Source organism: Salvelinus sp. IW2-2015, linkage group LG33 (genome assembly GCF_002910315.2).
Source record: "Salvelinus sp. IW2-2015 linkage group LG33, ASM291031v2, whole genome shotgun sequence".
Lineage (NCBI taxonomy): Eukaryota > Metazoa > Chordata > Actinopteri > Salmoniformes > Salmonidae > Salvelinus > Salvelinus sp. IW2-2015.
Window position 1 is genome coordinate 31027639 of NC_036872.1, and position 19403 is coordinate 31047041.

At 40.8% G+C, this 19403-nt stretch overlaps 1 protein-coding gene across 4 annotated transcripts; it reads left to right on the plus strand.

Annotated features, from left to right (window-relative positions):
• Positions 1–219: 219 nt before the first annotated feature.
• Positions 220–19141, plus strand: LOC111958179 (very long chain fatty acid elongase 7). 4 transcript variants are annotated; one of them, XM_023979364.2, is made up of 8 exons: positions 220–390; positions 13777–13865; positions 14486–14676; positions 16038–16118; positions 16589–16645; positions 16840–16945; positions 17171–17307; positions 17477–19141. In XM_023979364.2, the coding sequence occupies exons 2-8, from the start codon at positions 13802–13804 to the stop codon at positions 17747–17749; spliced, it is 909 nt and encodes a 302-aa protein (XP_023835132.1). In that variant the 5' UTR covers positions 220–390; positions 13777–13801; the 3' UTR covers positions 17750–19141. The 4 variants fall into 4 exon arrangements, with proteins under 4 accessions (XP_023835132.1, XP_023835131.1, XP_070293037.1 ...); XM_023979363.2 differs by having other exon boundaries at positions 221–390; positions 13782–13865; XM_023979365.2 differs by lacking the exon at positions 220–390 and having other exon boundaries at positions 13783–14137.
• The last annotated feature ends 262 nt before the right edge of the window (positions 19142–19403 follow it).

A 19403-nucleotide genomic window follows, 5' to 3' on the forward strand; every position in this document is an offset into this window, starting at 1 on the left:
GTGTGTGTGTGTATGTATGTGTGTATGTATATATCTATATCTATATCTATAAAAGTGATTGCTTTTGATGAACACGCTTTTATCTGCCTCCCAATGAAAACGAATTAGAAAATATATGTTTTATGTTTCTGGACGATATGTACTACGCTGCCATCTTGACAACATGACCGAGCGGCCCTCCTCCCTCACCGATTTTGCCCGTTCACGTCAAGGGCCATAGACCTGTGCCCCGCGCTTCAAGTTAATATAACTCACTCATTGGACGGCAGTTGCACAGTAGGGAAGCGACTCCCTGAAAATTACATTTGACACACCTGTCGTCAATTGCTTACAGCTGAGCCGGAGTAGTAACACAAGACCGAGTAGGATACTTCTCTCACAATATTGGAGGTTTGTGAATTATGTTACGGTAGCCTATACCATATTGTGTTGCTACATTATTCATACACTGAATAATAACTCTGCCTCGCAGTCTCAGCAGAATGAAAGTGTCATATTAACGTAGGCTATATACAGTAGGCTAAACGCCTCACACTTATTATTATTTTTATTTTGTCACACATTGTCCGGCATTTTCTCTTAAGTGTAAACTGAGGTTGAAGGGATTTGCTTGAAGTCCGAGTTATGCGGCATCTATCTTTGCACCTGTTACGATGCCTGGTCTGTGCTGCTGCAGCCCTGAAAGATTCCTGTTTTTATCAGGTCTCGTGCCTTTGAATCGTCTGTTGAAAATAACCTGGTCTTCAGGGGCGGCGATAAGGGAGGAAACATTATTTTATTAAATACTTTTGTAATCTTGCTTCCCTAATTTATTTGAGATGTAATGTCGAGAGTGTGGCGCATAATTCATCACAACCCATTGCGGTGGGAAATTAGGAGTTTGATAAACGTTGTGGCAATACTGTATTCCAAATGATCAGCGATGGTTTTATTGGTATTTTCTCCTCGAGCCTAAAGGTCAATTTTATAATTCAGGTGTTGCGCATGCTGTTAGTTTTACCTTGCTGTCTAGCTGCGAATTTCTTGTCTAGAAAGACTAGGCCTAGGATAAAAATACTGATCTATATTGTATTCTCCAAACAATGATAATCATTATTTTAGATTTACTAATACAATTGTTCAGAAAGATATTTACGTAACACTTTTCTCCCAAAAAGATGTGTCAATTCTTTGTACCCCAGTTTTTTTTCAATATTTTGTGCACCCTCTCCTTGCAAGGAAAATGGCACTGAGCCCTTTTCTATATGTTATGATATTGGAGAACATTGGAGAACTTTGGGTGGGTCATATATAATACCATTCCTCCATACAGAATCTTCCCAGATTATTAATATCCTTCAGTCTGTGTTTATGGATTAGATTACCCCCAAAGACCTTTATTTTCGTCTCATAAAATTATGTCCATAGCGCCTGGTTCCAGTCTAAGTGCCAATACTGTTTAACAAGCTACAGGTGTTTACCTTTGTTGGTTCCTCTCAATAAAGTTTTTTTTCTGGCAACCCTTCCAAAGAGCCTATTGGCAGGTGGCATCTAATTATGGATTAACAAACTTGGTGACCCCAAGATGTCACCAAGTACTGTGATTCTCCAACTAGCCGATATACCGCGGAGTGTCTGGATACAGCATGGCCAAAAGTACATGGGCACACCTTCAAATTAGTGGATTTGGCTAATTCAACCACACCCATGCTGACAGGTATATTAAATCTAGCACACAGCCATGCAATCACCATAGACAGACATTGGCAGTAGAATGGCCCGTACTGAAGACCTCAGTGACTCAACATGGTACCGTCATAGCATGCCACCTTTCCAACAAGTCAGTTCGTCAAATGTCTGCCCTGCTAGAGCTGCCCCAGTCGACTGTAAGGGCTGTTATTGTGAAGTGGAAATGTCTAGAAGCAACAACGGCTCGACCATGAAGTGGTAGGCCACACAAGCTCACAGAACGGGACCGCCAAGTACTGAATCGCTCGGTTGTAACACTAACTAGTTCCAAACTGCCCCTGGACGTAACGTCAGCACAATAAATGTTGGCCGGGAGCTTCATGAAATGGGTTTCCATGGACGAGCAGCCACACAAGCCTAAGATCACCATGCGCAATGCCAAGCGTCASCTAGAGTGGTGTAAAGCTCGCCGCCATTAGACTCAGGAGCAGTGGAAATGCTTTCTCTGGAGTGATGAATCGCGCTTCACCATCTGGCAGTCTGACAGACAAATCTGGGTTTAGCGGATGCCAGGAGAATGCTACCTGTCCCAATGTATAGTGCTAACTGTAAAGATTGGTGGAGGAGAAATAATGGTCTGGGGCTTTTCTTCATGGTTTGGGCTAGGACCCCTAGTTCCAGTAAAGGGAAATCTTAACGCTACAGCATACAATGACATTCTAGACGATTCCTTGCTTCCAACTTTGTGGCAACAGTTTGGGGAAAGCCCTTACCTGTTTCAGCATGACTATGCACAACGCGAGGTACAGATTGTTTGTCGAGATTGGTGTGGAAGAACTTGACTGGCCTGCACAGAGCCCTGACCTTAACCCCATCGAACACCTTTGGGATTAATTTGAACGCAGACTGCGAGTCAGCCCTAATCGCCCAACATCAATGCCCCACCTTACTAATGCMCTTGTGGCTGAAGGGAAGCAAGTCCCCACATAAATGTTCCAACATCTAACGTAAACTCACCCCATTCCGTACAAATGTGAGCAACCGCGACATTCAAACGAGGCTGCAAAGAAAACTAATGGGACTGTAGCGACTGTGTTGACTTCAAAATCTGGGGTGTGAACTACGTTTCTATTCAAGCGTTGATCGACATGGTAATGGCTCTATAGTATTGGAGAAAAGTTGAAAAAACTGACCCTCTGTTACATCGTGATGTGTCATGTTGTAACGTACAGCACGCATAAAGCAACTATTTCTGAGTTGAGCTGAGAAGAACAAGTAGGGGGGTGATGTGCAATGAGTCTTGACTGATGAGTTACTACCGGGATGACTGACTTAAATCCTTTCTGTGTAGCCTGATTGATGGGGTGTTCTGGGCCCATTGGAATACTTAAAAAATGCATTCACCCTTGAGGTAATCACTTATTTTACATGTCTGGAGAGTTGAAAGTAAGGGTTCCTACTTTCACCAACCCAGTCCTGTATTTAAACTGTAGTCAGATTTCTCACTCATGGTAAATCTGTTCTGAGTAGTCTTCAACTTCTTCCCTCAGTAGAACTCAAGGTGTTTCCTCTGGTGTTCTTCGGCAATGACGTAGTCATTTGTGTATTTGGAGTAGAGGTCGACCGATTATGATTTTTCAACGCCGATACCAATGCCGATTATTGGAGGACCAAAAAAAGCCGATACCGATTAATCGGACGATTTTTTATTTTTTTAAAATTTGTAATAATGACAATTACAACAATACTGAATGAACACTTATTTTAACTTAATATAATACATCACTAAAATCAATTTAGCCTCAAATAAATAATTAAACATGTTCAATTTGGTTTAAATAATGCAAAAACAAAGTGTTGGAGAAGAAAGTAAAAGTGCAATATGTGCCATGTAAAAAAGCTAACGTTTAAGTTCCTTGCTCAGAACATGAGAYCATATGAAAGCTGGTGGTTCCTTTTAACATGGGTCTTCAATATTCCCAGGTAAGAAGTTTTAGGTTGTTATTATAGGAATTATAGGACTATTTCTCTCTATATGTTAAGAGAATTTTGTTCTCAATGTTCATAAACTGAACTTCAATTAAACTACTCTGTCACTAAGAATTTGTAAGGTTCTTATTGAAATGAAACAGACAGAGGCCAGTCTACAATAGTCAGAATGTTTATTTACGAGAGCTCTGCCGTGCATATACAAAAACGTTCCTTTTATAATATTCTCTTAACCTACGCACATATACATACACACTAATATTTGGATTCTCTCTTTTTCTCCTGGAGTCTCACCACAGTTTATTACCACTCAGCTGACAGTTCCAGTCCCCCCCAGATACGGGAAATCCCTGTCTCCCTGTTCTATCTTATCTCCCCAGAGTTATAGCCGGGTCAGTTCAAACATAGTTTAATGATCCACTTTGTTTTCTTTAGGCACACACATACATTCCTCTCTTCCCAGGTACATGCTACATAACCTCTTTATTATGAACTAACATTATTTATCAATATAGAAAAACAGGGTTAAATTCAGTTTGTTATAGTTCTACGTTAAATGTATACATCATTTAGTCATTATTCATAAAAATCATAACACTATACCATTTGTATTTCATTAAACTTTGACTATTGGATGTTCTTATAGGCACTTTAGTATTGCCAGTGTAACAGTATAGGTTCCATCCCTCTCCTCGCTCCTACCTGGGCTCGAACCAGGAACACAACGACAACAGCCACCCTCGAAGCAGCGTTACCCATGCAGAGCAAGGGGAATAACTACTCCAAGTCTCAGAGCGAGTGACGTTTGAAACGCTATTAGCGCGCACCCCGCTAACTAGCTAGCCATTTCACATCAGTTACACCAGCCTAATCTCGGGAGTTGATAGGCATGAAGCACAGCGAAGAGCTTCTGGCAAAATGCAGGAAAGTGCTGTTTGAATGAATGCTTACGAGTCTGCTGCTGCCTACCACTGCTCAGTCAGACTGCTCTATCAAATCATAGACTTAGTTATAACATAATAACACACAAATACGAGCCTTAGGTCATTAATATGGTCGAATCCGGAAACTATCATCTCGAAAACGACGTTTATTCTTTCAGTGAAATACGGAACCGTTCCGTATTTTATCTAACGGGTGGCATCCATAAGTCTAAATATTCTTGTTACATTGCACAACCTTCAATGTTATGTCATAATTACGTAAAATTCTAGCAAATTAGTTCGCAATGAGCCAGGCAAATTAGGCGGCCCAAACTGTTGCATATACCCTGACTCTGCGTGCAATGAACGCAAGAGAAATGACACAATTTCACCTGGTTAATATTGCCTGCTAACCTGGATTTCTTTTAGCTAAATATGCAGGTTTAAAAATATATACTTCTGTGTATTGATTTTAAGAAAGGCATTAATGTTTATGGTTAGGTACACATTGGAGCAACGATACGCACCGCATCGATTATATGTAACGCAGGACATTAACCATGTGTAGTTAACTAGTGATTATGATTGATTGATGGATTGTTTTTTATAAGATAAGTTTAATGCTAGCTAGCAACTTACCTTGGCTTCTACTGCATTCGCGTAACAAGCAGGCTCCTCGTGGAGTGCAATGTAATCAGGTGGTTAGAGCGTTGGACTAGTTAACTGTAAGGTTGCAAGATTGAATCCCCCGAGCTGACAAAGTAAAAATATGTCGTTCTGCCCCTGAACGAGGCAGTTAACCCACCGTTCCTAGGCTGTCATTGAAAATAAGAATGTGTTCTTAACTGACTTGCCTAGTTAAATAAAGATTAAGTAAAGGTGTCCAAAAATACCGATTTCCGATTGTTATGAAAACTTGAAATCGGCCCTAATTAATCGGCCATTCCGATTAATCGGTCGACCTCTAATTTGGAGTACTGTAGTTTAATTGGGTATGTTTGATGGCTTCATCAGTGTGGGAGCTGTCAGACAGGAAAGGTGTGTCAGAGTTGCATAAACTGAAACAAACATGTCAAAGCGTGCGTCTAATGGGGTCACCATGTCAACCAAGGTTTTGAATGACTCCGACTAGAGTGCTATCCTCTTGTGTGTTGTCAAGACACCATGCCTTATTGGTCAAAAGAGGAACTTGCATGGTCTGACCTGTAAAGTGCCATGTGTAGATCCATGTAGTGTATTATCTCAAGTAATCACCTACTACACTATACACTGCATCTGGAAAGTATTCAGACCCCTTGACTTTTCCACATTTTGTTACGTTACAGCCTTATTCTAAAACTGATTAAATAAAACATTTTCAATCTACACACAGTAAACCATAATGACTAAGTGAAAACWGTTTTTTCTTTTAGAAATGTTTGTAAATTTATAAAAATAAGTATTCAGACTCTTTGCTTTGAGACTTGAAGTTGTGCTCCGATGCATCCTGTTTCCATTGATCAATCCTTGATGTTTCTACAATTTGGTTGGACATGATTTGGAAAGGCACACACCTGTCCTATATAAGTTCACACAGTTGACAGTGCATGTCAGAGAAAAAACCAAGCCATGAGGTCAAAGGAATTGTCCGTAGAGCTCTGAGACAGGATTGTGTTGAGACACAGATCTGAGGAAGGGTACCAAAACATTTCTGCAGCATTGAAGGTCCCCAAGAACACAGTGGCCTCCATCATTCTTAAATGGACAAAGTTTGGAACCACCAAGACTCGTCCTAGAGCTGGCCACCCGGCCAAACTGAGCAATCGGTGGAGAAAGGGCGTTGATCAGGGAGGTGARCAAGAACTCAATGGTAAATCTGACAGCGCTCCTCAGTGGAGATGGGAGAACTTTCCGGAAGGACAACCATCTCTGCAGTACTCCACCAATCAGGCCTTTATGGTAGAGTGGCCACACAGAAGCCACTCCTCAGTAAAAGGCACATGACAGCCCGCTTGGAGTTTGCCAAAAGTCACCTAAAGCACTCAGACCCTGAGAAACAAGATTCTCTGGTCTAATGAAACCAAGATGGAACTCTTTAGCCTGAATGCCAAGCATCACATCTTGAGGAAACCAGGCACCATCCCTATGGTGAAGCATGGTGGTAGCAGCATCATGCTGTGGGGATGTTTTTCAGTGGCAGGGACTGGGAGACTAGTCAGGATTGAGGGAAAGATGAATGGAGTCAAGTACAGAGAGATCCTTGCTCCAGAGTGTTCAGGACCTCCGACTGGGGGCAAACGTTTACCTTCCAACAGGACAACAACCCTAACCACACAGCCAAGACAACGCTAGGGTTGAATTTCTGAATGTCCTTGAGTGGCCCAGCCAGAGCCCAGACTTGAACCCTATCGAACATCTCGGGAGAGAACTGAAAATAGCTGTGCGGCGACGCTCCCCATCCAACCTGACAGAGCTTGAGAGGATCCGCAGAGAATAATGGGAGAAACTCCCCCTCAAGAAGACTTGAGGCTGTAATCGCTGCCAAAGGTGCTTCTGTAAAGGGTCTGAATACCTTTGCAAATGTGATTTTTCTTTTTGTTGTTGTGTGTGTAATGGCAGCAAAGGGGGGACCAATTCCATATTAATGCCCATGATTTTGAAATGAGATGTTTGACAAGGTGTCCACATACTTTTTGTCATGTCTATTTGATTGTTATGATCTTTTGCCATTAGGTAATGATGACATGTGTTCAGCATTTGGATCTATTGTTTGCGGTAGTTAAAAAAAAAAAAAAAAAAAAAGTTTTATTTTTAATCCCAGCCCCCGTCCCCTTAGAAGGCCTTTTGGTAGGCCATCATTGTAAATAAGAATTTGTTCTTAACTGACTTGCCTAGTTAAATAAACATTATTTTCCTTTGGCTCAACTCATATGATTTGAGTTTTATACAGGGCAACTCGGTGCTTGAACACAGTTCAACTAAACCCAGTTCAGGCATATCCTGTAGACTTACTAGTACTCTGATCTATGTTTAATATAGGGAAATGTAGTTTTGAATGTTCCATGCATTCCCTTGCTTGGGTGAGAAGGCCCTGGATAGGATTGAGGTTTGTGCTGAGATGGGAGCTGCTCCCTTTCCCCTCTTACTGTATACTGTTCCCTTAAACCAGTCAGACAGCATTTGATTGTTAAAGCTTACGTTCTTATCTTAAGGTAGTTTCACGTGGTAGGCTTTGTCAGATAACACTTTCTATCCAATACTCTGGAACTTTACACGGGTCTGTTAGATTTCATAACCACCTTGTATACTGTGATGTTGATTTACACGTTTGAGATGGAGATAAGTCTCTTCTGTACATGCAGCGCATGTATTATGTATCATATTGGCACAATACTGTATTCAGTAAATGTATTGGGTGTTTTTTTTGTTGGTATTTTGGAATACTTTAAAGTCAAATACTTCCAAAGGACAATGTGTAGTTTTCAGGCAGATTTGATCTTGCATTGTGTGGATCTTTAGAATTGTTAGGTTTCTTGGTGTCCCCAGTGATGGGTTCAGTTTGTGTTTTCTTATTGATGCCCCTCACAAATCAGACCTTTAACTCAATTATTCCGTTAATTTGAATGGCCTGGGAGGAATTTCCCATACTAGTGAATATCAAGAAAACTGAAGTTCCTATTCAAAAAGTCCTACCCCTCTAGGAATTTTAAATTGACCGCTTCATGTGGTTGTCTAAATGCAGGCTTGTTGTACTAGCCATTACTTGGGCCTACATGTTATGCTGAATCTTGAAGAGCATTGTATCTCATGGTTTATAAAATTAACCATCCTCTCCTGCTTGAGATGTATGGCATGATGGCTTAGGTATCTACTGGTTTAGTATGCAGTAGACAGTTTGAAAGGAAATCTGACTTGGACATGGTGAACATGTCAGACAGCAATCCAGTTGTGTTGAGTGTTGGCCTAATTGTTATACAATGCATCTTCGTTCCATGGCTTGGCATTCTGTGTCTTCAGGCTGTGGTATTATTGAATAGAGAGATGACAGGATAGTAATGCTCGCCGCATGTAGCTGTTCTCTCTGTAAATGCATGGCATTTATCCTTACCCATCAACAGGGAGGGAGCTATCCTTGATTTACCCACTTCATATGTATATACTGTATTCTAGTCAAGGCTCATCCTATATAACTACTGCTGTATACACCTTTTTCTATTACAATACTGTCTATACAGACCATTTGTGTGTATTATTGCACTGTTGGAGCTAGGAACATAAGCATTTTTCGTTACACTGGGCGATAGGTAGGGCTGGGCGATATTGGCCAAAATATCATGTATGGTATTTTTCAAGTTTGACAGTATTTTATGTTTTTGATTTAATAAAAGTTATACGTGTGACCCTAGGGTGGCAACACATATATTCTAAATTATTTCAATGGGACTTTCTCCATTCTGATTGTTTTATACTATTCAATTTCAACCTAAAATCATTTCCTCCATTTCCATCAATTTCTGCATTTCCTGCACTCATTTGAGATCATTTTCACACTGCCACCATATGGGCATGAAAATGCCATGGATGAGTTATTGTGACAGGGTAGGAACCAAATTGATGTTCATGGTTTCCTAGGGGACCCTATAATCTTTGACTACATTAAATCTTTATTCATATAGCCAACATATGCATGCTTCGCCTATTCCTCTTTGTTTTAGAAGATACTGTTGCACAAACAACATGCAGATTTAAGCCTCCACCAGTACTGGTATCAGGCTGTATTAGCTAGCTACGTTTGCTCTGACTCAGTACTTTTATTAGCCAGTTAGCTAGTCAGCGATTAACGTTAGCATTAGTGACTAACACGATTTAGCGTAACTTGCTAAGAAAATACAAATGAGCTGTTTGCAGATGTAAGAAACACAAACTAATATTGTAATTATAGAACGCTGGGGATTTATATTAAAATCAAAGTGGAAACATCGGTGTCATCAAGATGGTTGCATGTGCTGCATTTACCTTGCAGACTTGGCTTTGGAGATTTTTTCTGTAAGGCTATTAAGACTCTCTACGCAAATGGTAACAGCTCTTTCAAATTGAAATATGGCACCTCACCTAGATTTGAGTTAAAGAGAGGAATTAGGCAAGGTTGTCCTATCTCCCCGTATCTGTTTTTATTAATCACCCAACTTCTTGCAAATTCTTTAAAAAATAGTCCTGTACAAGGTATTTCCATAGCTGGTAAAGAAATTATTATAAGCCAGCTGGCTGATGATACTACACTTTTTCTGAAAGACGCTAACCAAATTCCCATATCGATCAATGTGATACAATCCTTTTCCAAAGCGTCTGGTCTATACCTTAACATTAATAAATGTGAACTCATAGCTGTCAAAGATTGTGTGACACCTTCATATTATGGTATTCCAGTAAAAGAAGAACTTACATATTTAGGCATAACCATTACAAAGGATCAGAAGTTTAGAGGCTTACTAAATTGTAACACTCTTACTAAAAATACCCAGAAAAAGCTAAATCAATGGCTACAGAGGGACTTATCTTTAAAAGGTAGAGTCCTAATAACCAAGGCTGAAGGTATCTCTAGACTAACATATGGCGCTCTATGTTTATATCTTGACAGTAAAATAAGCAAGGAGATAGACCAGATGCTTTTCAACTTTCTGTGGAGAAACCGTACCCATTACATTAGGAAAACTGTTGTAATGAACACTTATGAGAATGGTGGACTGAATTTTCTGGACTTTACTACTTTAAATAATACTTTTAAGATCAATTGGATAAAACAATTCCTAAGAAGACCCACTTCTATCTGGAATTTTATTCCTCATCATGTCTTCTCTACTTTTGGTGGCCTTAACTTCATGTTGTTGTGCAATTATAATATTGACAAAATTCCAGTGAAACTTTCTGCTTTTCATCGGCAGGTTTTCTTGTCATGGTCCTTAATTTATAAACACAATCTTTCTCCACACAGATATTATATATGGAATAATCGGGATATATTGTATAAAAATACTTATTTGTTTTTAGAATATTGGTTCCGAAAAAAATATCCTATTGGTGAGCCAACTGGTAAATGCAGAGGGTCTTTTACTCAGTTATAAGGAATTCTTATCACTTTACAAGATCCCTGTAACACCTAAAATATTTTGCAATTGTTTTAGACGCCATTCCCTCAGGTGTTGCTCTGTTATTCAGGAACGTGTCAAGACCTGACCCTCAGAGCCTACCTTCTATTGACCCTGTTGACTCATCAGTAGGAAAGATTTGTTTCTTAGTAAAATGTAAATTTACTAACAAAAAAACACTTTCTTACCCTACAAAAAGAAATTGAACTGTATTTTAAGACTGTTAAATACTCTACTAACAAAAAAGCTGTTAGAATTGTAAGTGTATGTATGTCCCTTAAGGTCCTTGTGTAATTGTAATGTGATATTGTACCCCCTAGGTCGATTGTCCATTATATATAATCTATATATACTTGTGTTCCCTTATGTACTTGCTGTATTGATTTGTTGTTAAGAAAAAAAAMAAGAAAAAAACCAACCTTGCAGACTGAACGAAAGTGTATCGTGGTCAAGCAACAACAACATGCGCTCCTTGAGTGACGGGTGGGACTGGGTCTATGTGGAAAGCGGCATGGAGTGGGATGACTCAAGTAGCGGAGTAAACTATAAAAATGGACGTCACACACGGCGTATCACATTTAACAAACCAAACATTCAAATACCGTTATAGAAGGTAAAGTAAAAACCCAAACCTGTCCGTGCATAATTACCGGTGTGTATAGTAAAATAGGGTATACCGCCCAGCCCTACACCCGCCATAATATCTGCAAAATATTTTTACTCAACCAATATAATTTTATTTGATGATTCAGTTTTGGTCTTTTATTGTCTGTAGCTTAGTGGTTAAGAGCAAGGAGCCAGTAACCAAAAAGTAGCCGAAAAGAATCCCAGAGCCGACTAGGTGAAAAATCTGTCTGTACCCAAGAGCAAGGCACTTAACCCTAATTGCTTCTAACTCGCTCTGGATAAGAGCAACTGCTAAATTACTCAAATCTAATGTGTGTATCCTTCCCTCCTGCCTAGCAACAGGTATGTTGTCTTGGGAATGGTATACTTGAGCAATAAGGCCAGAGGAGGTGTGGTATATGGCCAATATACCATGGCTAAGGGCTGTTCTTAGGCACAACGCAGAGTGGTATATTGACCATATATCACAAACCCCCAAGGAGCCTTATTGCTATTATAAATTGGTTACCAACGTAATTAGAGCAGTATAACTTGAAGTTTTGTCTTACCCGTGGTATACGGTCTGATATACCATGGCCTTCAGCCAATCAGAATTCATGGCTCAAACCACCCAGTTTATAATACCAGCTGTCAGAGCAGCTCACAGATTACTGCACCTGTACATAGCCCATGTATAGTTTAGCCCAAACAACTACCTCTTCCCCTACTATTTATTTATTTTGCTCCTTTGCACCCCATTATTTCTACTTTGCACATTCTTCCACTGCAAATCTACCATTCCAGTGTTTTACTTGCTATATTGTATTTACTTCGCCACCATGGCCTTTTTGTGCCTTTATCTCCCTTTTCTCACCTCATTTGCTCACGTTGTATATAGACTTATTTTTCTACTGTATTATTGACTGTATGTTTGTTTTACTCCATGTGTAACTCTGTTGTTGTATGTGTTGAACTGCTTTGCTTTATCTTGGCCAGGTCGCAATTGTAATTGAGAACTTGTTCTCAACTTGCCTACCTGGTTAAATAAAGGTGAAATGAAGTAAAAAATAATGATATTTAGAAAACAGGCCATCTTAAATAAGAAGAGAAAAATGTTGAGTAGAATACATGGGTGATACTGATACTCAACTAAGTTGTATAACATAATTATTATATTATCTTAATTGAATGAAGCTTGCGTGTGTGAAACTGACTTTGTCCCAATGTGAACGTGTGCCACACACTCCAGTCAATGAGTGTTTTGCTGCTCCCTGCATGCTGACCATGTCTGCGTTTCCAAATGGCACCCTATTCCCTATTTAGTGCACTACTTTTGACCAGAGCCCTATGTGTGCGGAACCCTGACTGATGGCCATTGTACTATCAACACTCCTTCCCTAGTCTCCCTCTGAGCTACTGACAGAAGCAGAGAAATGCTGATCGGATTCTTTTCACTTCAACAATAGTCTTTCATGCATGGCTGGTATATTGTGTTATATGACCCGTCCACTTTGGGTCACCGTATTTGAATATGTATATTTATAAGAGGCAAATGGGTTATCTAGGACATGATGGCAGTTTAAAGGCATCCTTCTGGATTTTGGCAATCGGGTCCTTTATATACTTCCCCAGAGTCAGATGAACTTGTGGATACCATTTTTATGTATACGTGCGGTGTGAAGGAAGTTGCTGATTAGCATTAGCGCAATGACTGGAAGTCTATGGGTATCTGCTAGCATATACCATAGACTTGTAGTCATTGTGCTAACGCTAGTTAGCATTGGCTCGCAAAACTATCTCCATGTGATATCCACAAGTTAACCTGACTCAGGGGAAGTAGATAAAAGCCTCGGTGCCAAAATCCTGAAGTATCCCTTCAAGAAAAGGGTGTAAGATTGAGATTAAGGGATGTTACTTCATGTGGATCATCCCATCCAAGAAATCTCCTGTAGGACTGCCTAAAACATGTAGCTCTGTATTACCTCTGTCGAAAATGTGATTCCCCCCCCCCCAGTGTTTTATCTCTATTTCCACAATATAAGGTTGGAATAATATTGTGAAATGGTGAAAATTCTGGCCTTTTTATTGTAAGAGCGGTTTGAAAAGACTGCCTGAAATTTCAGCCTGTTTGGTGGGATGGAGTTTTGGCCTGCCTGCTTGACACCAGGCGGTAAATAGACCAATAAGAAAAAGTTATCCAGACCTCAGCCAATAACAGCTAATTTTTGGTTTTGCCCTCCCCGCTCAAACCACTCCCAGACAATCCAAGCAAAACAATTCTTGCTTGAGAAATTGCCCTTTGCTAAGAAGCCATTTTTGTTTATTTTTGACTATTTTAATTGAAAACACCGTAAGGTAACGGTTTACCTTAATGTGTTTTCTGTTAGCCATAAATTATTTGATTATTGAGATTTTAAAAAACGCTGCATTGGGCCTTTAACCTATGACCCGTGTGTTTCCTCCAGGACAGCTAAAGGAGCTCCGGGAGACATGGAGTTCAGGTATCTAACGACCAGGGTCGGACTCTGGTATGAGAACTTCATGAAAAATGCAGGTGAGGATTCATCACTAACTGCTGTCCAACAATGATGAATAGATTGAGTTTTGGTATTAAAAAGGCAAATAGGTTTTAGGCTACACGTTTTAGGCAAATGGGTCTCCTGAGTGCCGCAGCGGTCTGAGGCACTGCATCTCAGTGCAAGAGGTGTCACTACAGTCCCTGGTTGGAATCCAGGCTGTATCACATCCGGCCATGATTGGGAGTCCCATAGGGCGGCGCACAATTGGCCCAGCGTCGTCCGGGTTTGGCCGGGGTAGGCCGTCATTGTAAGTAAGAAATTGTTCTTAACTGACTTGCCTAGTTAAATAAAGGTTAAATACAAAAATATATGTTTTCAGTAGAAAACAGAGAATAACAAATGAAAGCATTATGCAACATTCTTTTCCTATGTGTTCCTTGGTGGAAGTGGACAGATATTGGCTGTGTATCTAGCCGAGGTTGGTCATCTGGGGTTGATGAAGTAYCGCTGATCATCATTACAAGCCATGAGAATCAACTGTAACCTACCCTCTTAAACATAGTGTTGGTGCATCTCAGTTGATTGCTTGGCTAGGTGGCATGATGTATTGATTTATTTTATTGAATCATACACTCAACCCTTCTCTGCTGTCAAGACCCCAGGACAGAAGACTGGTTTCTCATGTCATCGCCGCTCCCCCAGACCATAGTAATCGTGGCGTACATCTACTTTGTGACGCGGCTGGGGCCCAGGCTCATGGAGAAACGCAAGGCCTTCCACCTCAAAGAAGTTCTCATCATCTACAACTTCAGCGTCGTTGCCTTGTCCCTCTACATGTGCTATGAGGTGGGTCTCTTTCTCAATGGACTTCTGACAGGCTGTAGTGTTTTATACTGCCTCGTCAAGCAGGACAGTCTGTGAGGCGAGCTGCAAAAGAATTAAGCAATTGGGATTTCTCAAGTTTAATATGAAGAAGTTTAATATGAAGAAGGCTATGCTTCAGGATCACAATGATGCATCATTTCATACTTAATTACTTTCTTCTGATCATTACATTGTCAGCTGCAAAACAAACTTCATAGCAAAATAGTCGGAGCCTTATTTATTTGCATGAGATGTTTTTATAACAATGGTTCAAAATCAAATCACATACACATATTTAGCAGGTGTTATTGCGAGTGTAGCGAAATGCGTGTGTTCCTAGATCCAACAGTGCAGTAGTATCTAACAATACAGACATCTAAAGGGAAAATAATGGAATTGATATATATATATATATATATATTGAGAAATGTCGGAGTGGCATTGACTAAAATACAGTATATACATATGAGATGAGTAAAGCAGTATGCAAACATTATTTAAACATTATTAAAATGGCCAGGGATTCCAAGTCTATGTAGGACAGCAGCCTCTAAGGTGCAGTGTTAAGTAACCGGGTAGAAGACGGCTGGTGATGGCTAATTAACAGTCTGATGGCCTTAGAAGCTGTTTTCAGTCTCTCTGTCCCAGCTTTGATGCACCTGTACTGACCTCGCCTTCTGGCTGATAGCGGGGTGAACAGGCAGTGGGTGGTTGATGTCCTTGATGATCTTTTTGGCCTTCCTGTGACATTGGGTGCTGTAGGTGTCCTGGAGGGCAGGTAGTTTGCCCCCGGTGATGCGTTGGGCAGACTGCACCACCCTCTGGGTTCATATAACACATGCATGAAACGGAAGCTGATCGAGGGTTTTCCATTGACACTAGTTCATTGTAGAGGCACAGATCAGTGATTTACCTCAAGGAAACAGGAAAGGATGCCTTTTTGTCTTGTGTATTGGGCCAAATTCCTTTATGTTGACTGGTGTGCAGAACCTGTCTTGAGCAGGAAATGCAGGTCATGATCCACATGCCATATAGTGACATTTCTTTTTTGTACCACTCTTTTGTCAGACTGTCAAGGTTTAATGGTTGTCACCCAAACACTGTGTACTTGGTATTAAGAAACGTGTGTGGGGGAGGGGGGTGTCATTAGTAATACTTACTAACTTTAGTTTCAGTGTGAAGACGATACATTTTTATTGATGTGTGAAGAAGATACATTTTTATTGACGTGAAGAAGATTTTTTTTTATTGATGTCTAATCTTTGCATAAAGGAGAGCTATGCAACAACTAGTGTGTTGTGATTTGGAGTATGTTTTTAATTCATTGCCTCTTCTTCCTGTAGTATGTGATGTCGGGCTGGGGGACGGGATATACGTTCCACTGTGACCTAGTGGACTACTCGGACTCGCCGCAGGCAGTGAGGGTAAGAGCTGTGGAATGTGACTACCTGCAACAGACAGGCAGAGAACTACTACTGGCTGTTCCTCTCTTCTTATGAACACCCATTCACCTGTGGAATCCCCCARTGACTCTAGCATGCCAACAAGCTGTTGGAACAAAGAAGCATTGAGAGCAGGTCATTCCATAGGAGTGATTCACACCACGTTTCCTGTGTTGCATAATATCATTAGTTGTGTGGTGAGGCCTGTTAGGCCGCCACCATCCTACCAAAGCAGGCTGACTATTCCGGCAGTCTTTTCAAACAGCTCTTACACTAAAAGAGCATTATCATTTTCACAGTATTATTCTAACCTCATATTGTGTAAATGCATATAAAACAGGAAAATCATATTATTTACTTTAAAAGTTCAGTGCTGTGACTGGTACACGTTTTGCTTATCTGTAAGTAACGTAATTATACTTGTCACTAATAACCTCTCTCTCACTCCTTAGATGGCAGGGACGTGTTGGCTCTACTACTTCTCAAAGTTCATAGAGATGTTGGATACGGTAKGTTTTTTTTTTTAGTACAGCTTTCTGACTATCTGTGTCTCGCTTGTTCAGAGGGGTTGGGTTAAATGCGGAAGACACATTTTGGTTGACTGCATTCAGTTGTGCAACTGACTAGGTATCCCCTTTCCCCGTCTGTCATTTTCACTCTTGTTCTGTTCCCTGTTAAATGGCTGAATTCTCCCTCCTGTCAGATCTTTTTTGTTCTGAGGAAGAAGAACGGACAGATTACGTTCCTCCATGTCTACCATCACTCCATAATGCCCTTTACCTGGTGGTTTGGTGTCCGCTTCGCTGCAGGTACAGTAGACAAGAACTTGAGTTACTCCCATGACTGTATTAAACTACTTACAAATGGGCATACTACCAGATGTATATAATGATGGACTGTCCCAGAAAAATGTCAGTATTCAGCAGGTCATCTTCCTTAGGAGCTGTTGTAGGAAGTGGAACATGGAAACCTGGGTTAGCACTTCTCTATAGAACAACAAATCATGACTGCTAATTGCTGGTGTTGTCCTCCAGGTGGCCAGGGGACGTTCCATGCCCTGTTGAACTGTGTGGTCCATGTCATCATGTACTCCTACTACGGCCTGTCTGCCCTGGGCTCCGCCTACCAGAAGTACCTCTGGTGGAAGAAGTATCTCACCACCATTCAGCTGGTACGTACTGCACTTCACTACTACACTAGAGGGGGAATTGAATTTGAACCAATACGAGAGAGCCACCCATAAGTTTTTATGGACAAGGATATTATTCTGTTGGGCCTCTTGGGATGGTCTCCTTATATGTTCAAAACAAGTAATATATAACCTCCCTGTCTGTCCTCAGATCCAGTTTGTGATCGTGACCACCCACATCTGGCAGTACTTCTTCATGGACTGTCCCTACCAGTTCCCCATCTTCATCTACATAATAGGCCTCTACGGCCTGGTCTTTCTCCTCCTCTTCCTCAACTTCTGGTACCACGCCTACACCAAGGGCAAGAGGCTGCCCAAGGTCCTTCAGGCCAAAACTTGGGCCCACCCCTACAATAAAACCAACGGCCAAAACAATAGTGAAATAACCAGCGGGAATGGTTTCCATCACGACAAGAATGAGTGACAGGGTGTCCAGCAAATCAGGCTAAGGATTGGGGGTTGATTGCATTTGAATATCAGCCTATTCAGCAACTGAAATTAGACATGGGTTTCCAATATAAAAGTCAGTGCACCTTTGAATTCAAAGAGAATTGACCCCAACCCTCTGGACCTTCTGATCTCTTCTGTTCTCTCTGCTAAGGCAATCTCAAAGCTTTGACCCAAAGCTCTACTGTACTTTTCTATTTTTATACCTGTGCTTTCCTTTCCTGTTCAGGGTGAGTCTGTGTTTTTAATAAACAGATTTTGAATGTTAGATAAGTGTTAGTAGGTTAGCCAATGGTGAGACCGTTCAGTAGCTTTGTCTAGTTCTGTCAAACCAGCCTGAATAACCCACACTTCCTATGACCTGTTCTCCTCTGCTGTTTAGAATTGGTGCTGAACCTTTCTAGTTTTGGCTGCAGGATTCAGCTTTGTGACCTTGCTTTCAGCTGTTTTTTATTTTTCAATACCTGTACTTTTTATACATTTGTTTGTACATTTAATTATAAACATTTATGTATTATGTTATTGAGTCTAGCCTTGAGGACAATTTTGTCTGTCTGAGTATGTGGGCCATCTCCCAGTTAGGGCCTGAATTATTTCCTGGGTCTGGTCTCATGGCTGGGAAAAACTCTGGGCCCTACCCATAGTACACCTGTAATGGTGGAGGGGTAGAGGAAAACCATTGTGCCAGTAAGAACTGATGTTTACATGTATACTGAGTGGAGCATATTTGTGGTGACCCCCTCTTTTGTAAATTCCTCACCCACTTCTCTGGTTTGAGTCACAGCCGCTACTGGTGCTGAGAAATCTTCAACACCAACCTGCTCCTAAAACTGTATTTATGTCCAACAGAAATGACGGTGTGAATTTGAAGCCAGATAGGAAAGAGATAGTGCAGTACTGTTCTTGCAGGATCTGGAGCAGAGCACAAGTTGAGCTTTAGCTCTGTCACAAGCATGGCACAATATTTGAGAAACAGTAGCCATTGTTTACCACTACATGCATATTTGTTAAATCTTCTGTTCCAAATTGAGTTCAGTTCTTATGCCATGCTTATGACAGTTTAAAGTAGGCTTTCTCAATGTGTGTTCACATTTGGTGCTCCCCTGGTGATTGAGGACACAGCATTAGCTGAGTGTAGGATGGGCCTCCACAGGTGTAGTAAAACCCCAGTGCCTTGGGTGCAGGCTGCCCCAGTGCCTTGGGTGCAGGGAGTCCAATAAGCAACAGCGATCTAGCTGATGTTACCCACGTGGGTTACGTACCGTTCAGTGCCTTTGTCAGAGCCCCTCCAGCTCCTTGATGTAGTTATGAGTGTCCTCCAGACATGATGCCACTAATTCTGTATAAAAACAGTAATTTGTAAATGTAATATTTGTATTTATGATCAAAATAAATGCTCTTTATACTGTTATTATACATCACCTGTGTGATTTTTCTATTCCTGGGGCTTAATTCTTAGCAAGGATAGAAATTCCCATCAAGGCTTTGCTTGAGCATATTTAACTGTCATCTATTAATTTATTATCTATTAAGTGAGACAGATATTAGTAAGAACTCTTTAAAATGGGTGAATCTTGACCTTTTACAAGTCAGCATTATCAATGTGACGTTCTACCTGACACACCAGATGC